The 14,288-nt window shown below is 17.0% G+C and overlaps 4 protein-coding genes across 4 annotated transcripts; 1 reads left to right on the forward strand and 3 right to left on the reverse strand.

The window, feature by feature from the left end:
• Window positions 1-773: 773 nt before the first annotated feature.
• On the forward strand, window positions 774-1,723 carry TRX2 (thioredoxin 2, putative; the record flags this gene model as incomplete). The annotated part of the gene is made up of 4 exons (XM_028678341.1): window positions 774-953; window positions 1,179-1,228; window positions 1,358-1,391; window positions 1,526-1,723. 4 exons carry the CDS (start codon window positions 774-776, stop codon window positions 1,721-1,723), a joined length of 462 nt encoding a protein of 153 aa, XP_028534640.1.
• A 6-nt stretch (window positions 1,724-1,729) lies between these two features.
• On the reverse strand, window positions 1,730-4,065 carry PRELSG_1252900 (conserved Plasmodium protein, unknown function; the record flags this gene model as incomplete). The annotated part of the gene is made up of 11 exons (XM_028678342.1): window positions 1,730-1,873; window positions 2,177-2,235; window positions 2,318-2,384; window positions 2,490-2,627; window positions 2,754-2,857; window positions 2,970-3,000; window positions 3,178-3,354; window positions 3,429-3,471; window positions 3,584-3,623; window positions 3,802-3,953; window positions 4,040-4,065. The coding sequence occupies 11 exons, from the start codon at window positions 4,063-4,065 to the stop codon at window positions 1,730-1,732; spliced, it is 981 nt and encodes a 326-aa protein (XP_028534641.1).
• Window positions 4,066-5,188: 1,123 nt separating this feature from the next.
• PRELSG_1253000 (conserved Plasmodium protein, unknown function) lies at window positions 5,189-9,094 on the reverse strand (the record flags this gene model as incomplete). The annotated part of the gene is made up of 1 exon (XM_028678343.1): window positions 5,189-9,094. One exon carries the CDS (start codon window positions 9,092-9,094, stop codon window positions 5,189-5,191), a length of 3,906 nt encoding a protein of 1,301 aa, XP_028534642.1.
• Window positions 9,095-11,883: 2,789 nt separating this feature from the next.
• Window positions 11,884-13,357, reverse strand: ATCase (aspartate carbamoyltransferase, putative; the record flags this gene model as incomplete). Its single annotated transcript, XM_028678344.1, has 3 exons — window positions 11,884-12,015; window positions 12,261-12,758; window positions 12,869-13,357. 3 exons carry the CDS (start codon window positions 13,355-13,357, stop codon window positions 11,884-11,886), a joined length of 1,119 nt encoding a protein of 372 aa, XP_028534643.1.
• Between the last annotated feature and the right edge of the window lie 931 nt (window positions 13,358-14,288).

Genomic DNA, 14,288 nt, shown 5'->3' on the forward strand with positions numbered 1-14,288 from the left:
CAGGAAGTGAATAAATTAAAATAGCCTTATTTAACTTAATATGTAATTAAACCTTTGAAAATTTTATATATATGAGCTTTCATTACTTATAAAATATCAAGATACAAATAAAAATATTTAAAGGTAACTAATTTTTATATTTAAAAAAAAAAATTATTTCATCTATATATAAAAAGTTTCATTAATATAAATGTTTAAATCATTAAAATATTTATATTTTTTTTTAATTTTTTTTGAAAGTTTATATAATATATTCTATAGGTACTTTTAAGGAAATAAATATTAAAGTTTTTTTCTTATAAACTATGCAACAATATGCTCTATATATATATATATATAGAAAAATAATTATTTTTATTAAAAACTCAATAATAGAAATTTTTTCTATTCGAACATTAGAATTTTTTATTGCATGTATTATTACGACACTGCAAAAGTATACATCTACTTTAATAAATAAAATTTAAATGAAAAGATAAAAGTATAGCTAATTAAAAATATATCTATATATCTATATATAATATTATATATATATATATATATATATATATATATATATATATATAAATATATATATAAATATATATATAAATATATATATAATTATATATATATATTTTTATTTAATCAATTATATTTATGAATTTAAAAAATATTGTAAAAATTTATATGTATATATATTTTTTTTTGCTTCTTGAATAATGAGCATAATTTTTTTTTAAATAGAAGATAAAATTTTTTTTTTTAATTTATATTTCAATTTTTAATAAATAATGAAATTTTTTATATTAGTTTTTTTTCTTTTTAATTTTTTCTACTTTTTGGATGTTAAATGCAACAAAAACATATCTTTATTAAATGATCCCTTAACCCCTTTAAATAAATTTGATAAATATTATTTACGCTTATTCAAAAGAGTAGAAAGATTACAAAATGTGAAAAATTCTTTAAATGTAATCCCTTATTTATAGATATTTACATAAGATTTATATAGATTGGACATATAAAGATATATTTAGAATTTTTTGAGAATTAAGTTTTATTATTATGCTAAATATTTTAAGTATTTTTAATTATCCAAACTATATTTTTAATTTTTTTATATATCTAGTACATTTTTTATATTTGTACAACCATCTATTAAAACCAAAATTTTATAATTTTTTTTTTTTTTACAGGGTTTATATATGAAAAACAGAGTTGTTGTTATTTATTTCTTTGCAAAATGGTATTAATATTATGAAAAGCTCTTTTTTATAAATATGTTTTTATTTTTATATTATTTATATAATAATTTTTTTTTCTTTATTTTTAATTATTTAATATTTTTTTTTCATTTTTCTATTTTTAATTTTAGGTGTCCTGCTTGTGTGGTGCAAAGTAAAGAAATGGTATTAAGAGAAAAAAACAAAATTATTAAAATTTTAATATATATATATAATAAATAAAATAAAATAATATATATATAGAAAAATGATAATTCATACACATTTATATTATTATATTTCAATTTTTATTTAAATAGGATAAGTTGGAGAAACTTTTCGGGAAACAAATAAGTTTGTATAGAATTAATTTGAATGAAAACGAAAGCTTAGCAAAAAAATATATGGTGAAATCTTTACCAACAATTATTATAATGAAAAATAATGCTGTACTGGAAAGAAAAGATCATTATACTACAAGTGGTGATTTAATTAATTTGATTAAAAAGCATTTATAAACTTTTTTAATGTTTTTTATCAGCTTGTAACTTCATAACTTTAAATAAAAGTTTGCTCTTTTTATCATTTTCCTTTTTCTCACGTTTTACTTTACTTATAATGTTAGTCTTATCATCTTCATCTAATTCACTGTGACAAATACAACAACTCTATTAGAGAAAAAAAAAAAAACATAATTGATTATGAATTATATTTATGTATCAAATTATATTGTATTTTTTAAAAATAAAATTTTGATTTAAAAATATTTATATGTATAAAAAATTAATTTTAGAATTTTTTTTTTCCCCTTTTTATTTATTTATATTTAGTAAAGAAAATTTCTACTTTTGTTTCTATTTTTTTTTTTTTTTTAATTATTTAATTAATATTTTTAATGTTTTAAAGAATAAAAATAAATATATATTTGTTTAGTTTTTTTATTTTTTTTATTTTTTTTTTATTTTTAATACTTTTCTACATTCCCTACGTATTACTGTTTCATAAAGACACATTAAGTGAAAAACATGATCTTCAGAAAAATGAAAAAAGAAAAATGAAAAAAATTTATTTAAATAATTATGATAAATTTCTTAAAGAAAATTTTTATATACCACAACTTAATTTATAAAGTATTGGTGGGAAATTTCCGTGTAAAGACTCTGTATTCGGCATTAAGCACTAACAAATAGAAGATAATTGATAAATAATATTGATTAATAAAAAAAAAAGAAAAAAGGAAATTTATGAATATATATATATATATATATATATATATTAGGTTACTAATTGGCATTCTTCAGTAATGGACTCATTTATTTTTTGTTTTTCCTTAGAAAATTTTATATCCAATTGTGAATCTGATTTATATGTACATTCAAAATTTGTTTCGGGGTTTCGGAAATTTTCTAATGCTTTCTTATGCTAAAATATTATAAAAAAAAAATAAAAATTAACAAATTCTGAACTTAAAAGTATTTTAGACATAAGAAAATAAAAAATAAAAAATTTTAACGTTGTTATTTTCTCTTTATTTTTTTTTTTTTTTACACTTTCAATAAAATTTTTTACAAATCCATCATTCTTTTTTTGTAAAATATTCCCGTTGTTTTCATCTTTTTTTTGTGTACTATAAACATTTGGATCTAGAAAATCTATTAAAAGAAAATTTTAAAAATAAATATAACTTGAAATTAATCATAAAACAATACTCAAGAAAAAGATGGAAAAAATGTGTATAAAAAATTTAAAAAAATTTTGAATTACATTTTCCCTCTGTAAAATTGCTTATCAAATTCTTCAGTTATGGAAGAAAGTAAAAAAAAAAAAAAGAAATTCTATATATCTTTAAAATAATTGTAAAAAGCCTTTTTTTATATTCAAAATAAAAATAAGATGAAAAAGTAAATTTCACAAATTATATCATAAGTATTATAATAAAAAAAATAAAAACTGAATAATTTTATAATAATACATTATCAATTATTTTGTTTTCATAATTCTTTTCTTTTAAACAAAACTTATAAGAGCTTAAAACTGAATCAGATAAATTTTTTTCTTTATTTAATTCTTCATTTATTTTATTCGGTGTAGAAAATAAATTTAGTTCTTTGTTTTTTTTAATAGTTCTAAAATCAGGAAGATTTATTAACTTAAAAATAAATAAATTTATGATTTTATTAGAGATATATCATATGTATATATATATATTATTTTTATTCTTACTGTTCTTTTTCTAGAAGATGTTTTTTTTTTATATGCTTTTAATCTACACCAAAAAAAAAGAAAGATATAAATTACCTTTTCTTAACAATTCTTATTAATTATTAGTAAGTATAATTTTTTTTTATTTTATTCTTATTTATTTTTTTTTGTATTACTCATATTCATTATTTTCAAACAGCTGATCTTTTACTACATCTGTTGCATCTATACATAGATATATATATATATATATATATATATATTTTTAGTTATTTAATATACTAATGAACAAGCATAATATATAAGACAAAAAATAAAAGGATAATTATACAGAAAAATTAAAATATATTCTATGATAAATTTTTTTTTTTTATTAAGAAAATAATGATAATACTAGAAATAAATTCTTTAATATTTAAGGTAGTTGTTCCCTGTACTTCTAAAATAGCGCATAGCATTTTGATAATTTTATCTTTATATTCAATAACTTCAAATGCAGCTTTTTTAAAATTTTCTAATTTCAAATCTGAGAGATTATTACCTTTTCTAAACAAAAGAAAAAAAAGAAAAAAATATAAATTAAATTTCATTTCTCTTAATAATTCATAAGAATTAGAAAAAAATAAATATACTTTTTAAAATGTTCACTGCTTTGCATTTTATTATTATATATATTAAATTTTACTTTTATGTCTTTTTATTTTCTTTTTAAATTAAACAATGTATCTTTGTTAATTTAAATAACTTAAATTTATAAAAATTATATCATGCAATTACTATTAACACAAAAAATTCATAGTGTGCATATATGATGTTAAAATTGGTAGTAATACAGAAAAAATTAATAAAAATAATAATTTTAAAATGAATATAAAAATTAATATAACAGTAAAATAATTACAAAAACATAATCAGTAATATGAATAATAGTAAAATTAATTGCAACAAAACTTTTTTTCTATGTAACTTCATATGATATTATTTTAAAAAAGAATTATTCTTTTGTAATATAAAAGAACAGAACATCAACGAGACATATCTCATATTTAATAAAAATATTTAAAAAAAGTAGTAATTATCATTATCTGTTTTATTTAAAAAAAAGACAAGGAAAATAAAAGAATAATTACTGTGTACATACATAATATTATCACTTTGAAAAAAAAAAAATTCTTTTATAACAGAATTAATGAAAATATCTTAAATAATATATAAAATCGTTACAAGTGGTAAAAGATATATATTTTAAGAAATTAATAAGAAATTCTTATCCCTCTGCTTATGTTTCTTTATTCTTTTTAAAAAAAATTTAGTATAAATGAGATATAAAAATGTATTTAATTTTTCTATAATATTTAATCTTTTAAAAAATTTTGTGAAGGAAATACCATAAAAAAAAAAAAAAAAAAGGAGATTGTTAGGAGGAATCAATATTTAATTACAAATTCAAATGTATTTAATTATTTTAAATATATTAATTCATAAACTTGTAAAGTTTCAAATAATAAAAATGGTGGATATATTAAGAATAAAATGTGTAATAAAAAAAATAATAGTAAAATACATATGATTAACATAAAAAAAAATATATATTAAAATAATACACATTTCATGAATATTATATATAAATATAAAAAAAAAAAAAACAAAATTAAGGGAACTCAAAAAAAAAAAAAAAAAAAAGAGAGAAAAATATAAAAGAAAAAAAAAATGTAAATGTGTATATAAAACGTAAAAGATAAAAAGTTCAAATAAAATTTATAAAAAAAAAAAAAACAAAATTACTGTCTTTTCCAAGGATCAGTTACCTCTATAAAATTAGATGGCGTTACATTATCATTTGCATTTTCTTCTGTTTTATCATTTTTTTGCTCAACAGCATTGATATCAAAATCATTATCTTTATTGTTAATGTTTGAAAAATTGGTATCGTAATTATAATCATCTTTTTCATTCATGTCATCATTCCATATAAAACTATTGCAGGGATCATTTAATGTATTTTTATTATTTAATGAGAGATCTTGGAAATAATCTTCATTTTTATTTATTTCATTACTATAAGTAACATGATCTTCAGCATTGTTATACTCTGGTATTAGATTTTGTTTGCTTTCAAAATTGATAATATCTACATTATTAAAGCTGGGGTTATTTAAAGAATGAAGAAATTCCGAAGAATTTTCATTTAAATGATCGCCATCATCATTATTAAATTTTTTTTCTTTATTTATATTATCTTCACTATAGTTTTCATTATTGTTTTTCTCCATATTCAAATTATTATAATCATTATTACTAATATTATTATCATAGTTACTTGAATAATTATTACTCATAAACATATCGTTATTATTATCATTGTCCTTATTAATTTTAACATAATTATTATTATTAATATCAGTGCTGTTATCATTGTTGTAATTATTTTGATCACAGAAGAAATCTTGAGTTACATTTATGTTTACATTTTCATCTTTACTCTTGTCTGCTCCTTCTTCATGAGACATTAATTCTTCTATATAATTTATCCATTCCATTACTGAGTTGAATTTTTTATTATCATAATTTAATTCATGTTTTCCTTTATTACACCATGCATGAAATACTTTTTTTGAATTGTCTTTTTTAAAATTATAAATAACCTCATCTTTCTGTATATTTCCTTTTTTTATTTTATTTCCATATATGTCTAAGGAAAAATTATTTCCATATTTGCTATTTTCATTACTACTACTTTCCGTGCAATCACTTTTGTTTTCTAAATCATCTAAGGATTCAAAAAATGAACTAAGCATATCAAATTCAGAAAAAATATCATTACGATAGGGAGAGGATATTAAATAGTTAGAATTCACTTTTTCTAGATTTTCTTCATTAGAATTTGATTCAAAATTTGAGGAAGTGGGAGTTAATGGGGTATTGGGTGATTTTAGAGGGCTATTAGAATATAATTGTTGATTTGGAGATAACACTAATTCATTCACATCTGTTAAGTGCAAACACGATGCATGTAGTGAGCTTGTTGGAGGAGATTGCGAAAATTTCATATTTTCTAAAGAATTCATTAACCTAATATCACAGGCTTCTTCAAAATCAGGATCATTTAGTTGATTAGAAGAGTTTTTAGGTGTAGAATTTTTATTACTACTACATAAATTATTAGAACGTGGTGAATGAGACGGTGAAAAAGAATTTGGATGACTCATTTCAGGTAATAAGGGTAATTTTAATGGCTGATTAATATAATTTGATGTATGTATTATATTTTGATTTATGTTTAATATATGATTTTCATCATTTGCTAATTTATCTATTTTTAAATTAGAACTGTCTTTTTCTGTAATCAAACTTTCTGATTTCATATTCAATTTTTCTACATCTAACAATTTCATTTTATTTTCTTCATTTATAATAGTGTCAATAATTTTATTTCTTTTTTTATCTGAACTTTCTTTCATATTTTCATTTTTTTCTAAAATTTCCATTTCTTTTATTAATTTATAGTAGTTTTCATGCTCATTAGTATTATTATTTATATTACTACTACTAGCATTATTATTACTAATATTATTATTACCATTATTACAAGCAATAGTACCTTTATCATTATCATTGTTGTTTTCTTTTATTATATTATCATTTCCCCTTATATTACTTTCTTCATCATAAATAATTATATTATTTTCATATGCATGATTATTTGTGTTGATATCACTTATTAAATTATGATCATTAATATTATTTTTAATAAAATCATTGTTGTTTTTATTATTGACGCCATTTTTATTATCATTTCTGATATTACTTATATTATTATTATTATCATCCTTATTATTATTATTATTATCATCCTTATTATTGTTATTATCATCCTTATTATTATTATCATTATTATTATCATCCTTATTGTTATTCATATCATTAGTATTCTTATTATTAAAGCTAATATTGTTATCAATATCGTTTGCATTATTATAGTTAAAACTATCAATTTTATTAGCATTTTCATTTACATTTATAACTTCCTTTCCCTTACAATTAAAATAATGATTATTAATATACTGATCTGCAAATCTTTTATTATAAATATTTATTATGTTAATTATTTCTTTATTTTTTATGCTATTATGACTATAAATATTATTTTTATTTTTGTTTTTATCTATTTCGGATAAAAGGCAAAACTGAGCATCACCAAAATGAATTTTTTCTTCAATATTGCTTTTATTATTTAAAATAAAACATTTTTTTTCAGTTTGTTCAGAAATACCATTATAAATCATGTCTATATTAATGTTATTACAATTAATAAAATTGTGATGATAATATTCAGAATCATTAATACTGTTATCATAGTAATTTTTTTTTTTATCTGATATATAATTTAAATATTCCTTTGAGTAAATAGAAGTGTAATAATTTAAAACTTTTTTATATAAAATATGGAAGTAGTAGTGAAAGAATTTCCTTACATAATTTTTTACATAAGAATAATAATTAATACTATTGGTATGAATACTATCAAAAATTATATGTATAATAAAATTATTATTATACTTTTTTTTTTTTTTCTTTTTACTTTTATAATTTTTAACATTTTTCTTCTTTAAGAGCTTCATATTTAAATAATTGTTTATACAATTTTTAATCTTTCTTTTAAAAATAATATTTAAATCACTTTTTTTTTTATTTTCCCCTTCGTTTTTTATATATATTTCATTATTGTTTCTTATGTCTTTTATTATATTACATGAATATTTATCAAATTCATCATGTTTTCTATTAATATAATATTCTATATTTTTTTTTAACAATAACTCTTTTAATTTTTTAATTTTCTTTTTTATTTGGCATCTTAAAAAACAAATATTTTCATCTAAAAAAAAACTCTTTTTCATATCTTTGCAATTTAAATCCAAGATTATTTTTCTAAAGTTTTTGTTTGAACTTTTATTTGTAATTCTAATTGGCTTATTAAGATTATTCTTGTCATTATTTACAATTGATAATTCTTTTTCAATATTACATATATCATATTTATTCTTATTTATGTTTCTTTCATTACATTTATACTTTATTAATGGATTTTTTTGTGGAAATTTTGCTTTATTTCGTATGTTTTTTTTATTTTTTTTTTTTCCATCCTTCAATTTTTTTAATATCTTGTCAATATTTTTTTTATCATTTTTATTATACTTACTAAATAATTTCATATGTTTAGAATGATTCAACTTTTTTCTTATTTTATTAATCCTTAAATACATTTCATAATTGTAATTATAATTATTATATTTTCCACATATTTTAACATTGCTTACTTTATTTTTTAAACTTAAATTATTTTCCTGTCTTATTAAATAATTACTTATTTTACTATTTTTTTTAATCTTCATTGAATTATATTTTAAGAATGTATTCTTAAAAAATTTTTTTTTGTAATAATTTTCGATACTTTTATCTGTTTTTGATTCACAAATTGTTTTTTTACTTATTTTTTCACTATTGCTATTTATAATTTTTTCATTATTTTCATATAAGTAAATATATTTTTTATTTGAAATATTTACACAAACAAAATTCTTTTTTATATTCTGCAATTTTATGTTTTTATCTTCATTTATAGTATTAAAATTATATATTTCATCATACTTTTTATTAATATACTCACTTCTATTTGTTGTCATTTTATATATATACGTACATATGTATATATATATAATTAAATTCACCTATTTTATACTATTTGCTTTATTTTTACATGAATTACTTTTTTTTTTTTTTTTTAAATGGCATATATATAATTTTTTATTTTAATTATAGAAATTATGTCTTTATAAAATTTAATCATATGCACTAAAATTATTTATAGAATTTCTTCTTTATTCTCAATTACTTTCTATTTAAACTCTATATATCTATATTTAACTTTCTTTAAAAATTAACAATATAAAAGTAGTATTAATAAAAATTTTACACCTAAAATCTTTAAAATATTTAACTTTTTTATTTTTTTTTTATTATATTTTTTCTTTAATATCCCTGATATGTATATACTTTGTTTAACTTCATCAATTTTAAAAGCATTTTTTATATTAAAATATTTCTTTATTCTCAATTACTTTCTATTTAAACTCTATATATCTATATTTAACTTTCTTTAAAAATTAACAATATAAAAGTAGTATTAATAAAAATTTTACACCTAAAATCTTTAAAATATTTAACTTTTTTATTTTTTTTTTATTATATTTTTTCTTTAATATCCCTGATATGTATATACTTTGTTTAACTTCATCAATTTTAAAAGCATTTTTTATATTAAAATATTATGTAATTAATATCTTTTACTAATTTTATTCTTTTTAGAAATTTATGAAATTTTGATCTTGTATCAATATGTGCATATAAGAACTATTGTATAATTTCAATTCTATATTCCTTGTTTGTTCTTAAATATAATTAAATTTACTTCAAAAGAAAATTGAATGAAATAGACAAAAATTTTATAAAACAATTTATGCAAAAAGAAACAAAATTAAAAAATTATACTTGCATAGGCATAGTAACATGTAAATATAATTTTTTGCATATGAATTTTAATTAAAAAAAATGTATTATATATATAAACATATATAATGTTACTTTTTTTTTTTTTTTTTTTTTTTTTTTAACAAAAGAAAAAAAATTATAAAATGAAATAAATTATTTAAAATTTCTTTGTATATAAAAATATGTTATAGAAATGTATTTTTTAGCATTATCATAAATGAAATAGTATAAAAAAATTATTTCATTTGGAATGAAATGCATTTGATTTTATTTTTATTTTTAATTTTTTTTGTTCATTTTTACTAAAAGTTGAAAAAAAATATATTTACAAATTGTTAAGCTAGGATAAAAAAAATAAAAAAATTAAGATTCAGTGAAAATTTTTTTTCTTGTTTCTACAATATTAATACAATTTTTTTCGATTTGACTTCATAGAAGAGAAAATAATGTTTTAAATTTAAAAAAAAAAAAAATGCATTTTAAAAATTACATAAACTCGGATTTAAATTATGAATAAAATTAATATAATTTTTATATTGCTAACAATGTGTAAAAAAAAAAAAAAATAATAAATAAAAAATAAAAATAAAAATAGAGATAAGAAGAAAGGATAAAGTATAAAATAAAAATAAAAATGTGAAATCAAAGCAAAATATAGCGCTCTTAAAAAATTTAGAACAAAACTTATTTGAAATACTGTAAAAAATTATAGAAGCTATTTGATTATTAAATGAATATAAAAGATACTTTTATATTAAATTTAATTTTTTTTTAAATTAATTAAAAAGAAAGAATAATATTCAGCTTCATAAAAAAAGGCCAAGATATTTAATAAAACTATTTTTTTTTTTTTTCGTATTTTTATGGATTTTTTTTAAAATAATTTTATCAATTTAATTTTGCAGTTTACGCTACAAAAATATATATATATATATATTATAACTAACAATGCTTATTTTTGTGAATAACTTATGTAAGAGATACATTTCTTTTTTCACTTTTTATCAGCATTTTAATATTTTTGAAAGTTTCATTTTTTTACTAAAATTTTTATACTTCATTAATAATGTTACTTTTTAACATTGTGTATATTTCTTTTATACGTATTTTTAATTTCTAGAATTTTTTGATAATAAAAATGTATTAAGAAATGTGGAAAATATTTAAATATTATACTTATCGGTTCATATATAATCTTAGACATAAAATTATTATTAAGAAAAGCAAAACTCTTTTTATATATTACGTTTTTAAAAAAAAAAAAATAAAATAAAAAAATATGAATGTATATAATATTAGCATATATAGAATTTATTTTATGTATTATTTTTAATTTTTTATTTTTTCTCTTCATAATATTATACATTCATATATTTTAAGAGATTCAGTTAATTTCTTTTTTATAATTACGTCTTTTTCTTTTTCTTTTTTTTTAATAAAATAAAAACTTTATATATTATTAATAAAATATTAAAAATGTATATATATATTTTACGAAGAAATAACTGTATATAGATTTATACATCTTTTTTTAATACAAAGTTGATGGTTTATTGAATAAAATAATGTATTTTATGAAATTAGATATATATAAATGATATGCACAAAATTTTTTAATTTCTGTTTTTAACAGCAAATTTTGAGTAAAAGAATTTTAGACATAAATAATTAATAAACACACATATAATGTGCATATTCATATCTATAAATAAATAAATATGCACATATGCATATAAATATACAAATACAAGCATATATGTATGTATTAAAGCTTAGTGTTTCATAAAATATAAATAGTTATATTAACAAAATTTTAAATAATTTATAAAAAATTTTATTAAAATTATGATTGTTCATAAAAATATTAATTCATAATATTCCATTAATTTAATTTTTTTTTTTCTCTCTCTCTTTTTATATATCCCTATGAAAAAATAAGATATAACAAAGCCATTCTCACATATAAACCATTTTCTGCCTGTAGAAAATAAACACTTCTTGGATCTTCATCTACTTCTACTTTTATTTCGTTAACTCTTGGAAGAGGGTGAAGAATCTATAAAAAATTTTAAATAAAAAAAAAAAATAAAATAAATGAAGATTATTGCATAAATTTATAATTCTATATAAATTAAACGTTCTGAAATACATAAGAATTTTTATTATTGTATAGAATGAAAATTGCATAAAAATTATAAAATATACTATAGATATTCATTAACTTTTTCAAATAAGGATATGAATAATTTTTTTTTTTTTACTATATAATACAATAAATATTTTTTTAAAAGTAAAAATTACCTTAGCATCTTTTCTCGTATTTTTTAGGGCTTTGTTGTCTAAAATGAAAGCATCTTTATAAGTATTATATTCATTTAAATCTGAAAATCTTTCTTTTTGTATCCTTGTCATATATATTATATGTGCGTCTTTTAATCCTTTTTCTAAATTATCATATTTTTTTATAGAGTTTTTATTGTAAAATCCATTTTTTTTTAAATTATTAGTTATAGTGGTTATCAAATTTTCAGGAGCTTCTAATGATTTACATGATATAAAAATGAAATTAACATTGTATCTACTAAGTAATTTACTAAGTGAATGAACAGTTCTTCCATTTTTTAAATCACCAACAAATGCAACGTTAATTTTTTTCTTTTCATATCTTTCTAAAATATGAGGGAAAAAATTATAAATAGTGTAAAAGTCTAAAAGCGATTGAGTTGGATGTTCTCCTGTGCCATTTCCTGCATTAATTATTGGCTTGCTTGATGACTTAATAGCAAGATCTATATTGTTCTATGAAAAATTTATAAAAAGAGATAAAGTAATATAAATAAAAATAAAAATGTAGATATGTATATATTTATATAAAATATATTCTGAAAATTTTCTATATTTTTTATTACATTTGATGGATCCCTGTATATAATACCATCAACATATTTTGATAAAATTGTAAATGCATCTTGGATAGTTTCTCCTTTGTAAAAGGATGTAGAGTTCATATCAGTGATATTTATTACCTTTGAACCAAGTTTTAAAATTGCAGAATCAAAGGAACATCTAGTTCTTGTGCTTGGTTCTAAAAATATGCTACAGAAAGTTTTACTATCTAAATATTTACAATCTTCATTATTTTTTAATAAGGTTTCAAATTTTTTAGATGTGAATATTATTGCTAATAATTCATCGTCGTCTATATCATCAATATTAATAACATGTTTATTTTTCATTTTTTTAATAATTTTATCTAAATCTATGTTGTATTTCCTGTTTAAATAAAATTTTTTATCTATTATAAATTTTTTTTTTTTTTTTGCTGAAACTATATAAACAAATACTGCTGCTATTAAAATTGCAACTGTTGTGTATATATAACACAATACTTCAATCATTTTTTTATATATTTTACTGAAAGAAAAAATTATAATTATTAATGTGCTGAAAAAGAATTAAATCATTTATATAATTATTAATTAAATTTTTAAATAGACACTAAATTCTTAAAAATATTGAAAAAAAAGGTATTGTATTCAAATGATAATTTAAAAGAAATTTAACAATTCTATGAATGTAAAATATTTTGAATTTATAAAAATATAATAATTTTTATTAGGAATTTATTAAATAAAAATGCAACTTCAAACTCTCTAAAATTAAAGATATTTACAAAATATTTTGTAACAATAATTAAAATTTTATATTAGATAATTTAAAGAGAAATTATATATGTGTTCATGTATTTCCTTATATATAAAAATATTATTCAAATTTACATATTCTTTAATTATGTAAAAATATATATTAATAGTTCATTTTATTACAAAAAATATGTAAAATATTTAATCTTAAATTTATTAATATGAATTCACAAAACGGTTTGATTATATCTCTATTCTTTATTATTTTTATTTTATTATTATTTTATTTGTTTTTTTTTTTTTTTTAATTATTATTCATCCTTAATTACTTATTTTAGAAGATACTATTAAGAAAAACAAAATAACATAAAAAAATAAAAATTTTTTATTATAAAGATACATGCATTTTTGTTTTATGTTTCTTTTAGAAATATTTTAAGCATATATAATTCATGATGAAAATTAAACGAATAAATGAACATTTCTAAAGATATTATATATATTAATTTTAAAATATATATATATATATATATATATATTAGAATATTTAACTCTTAAAATAGAAATTTTGTTCGAATAATTAATGTTATATTTAAAATTAAGCAACTACTGAGCACTTTGAGATTTATAAATAAAAATATATATTCATTAAATTCACGAAAACAAAAAATTTACAAAAGTAGCT

The sequence above is a fragment of the Plasmodium relictum genome (genome assembly GCF_900005765.1).
Source record: "Plasmodium relictum strain SGS1 genome assembly, chromosome: 12".
NCBI classification, from domain to species: domain Eukaryota; phylum Apicomplexa; class Aconoidasida; order Haemosporida; family Plasmodiidae; genus Plasmodium; species Plasmodium relictum.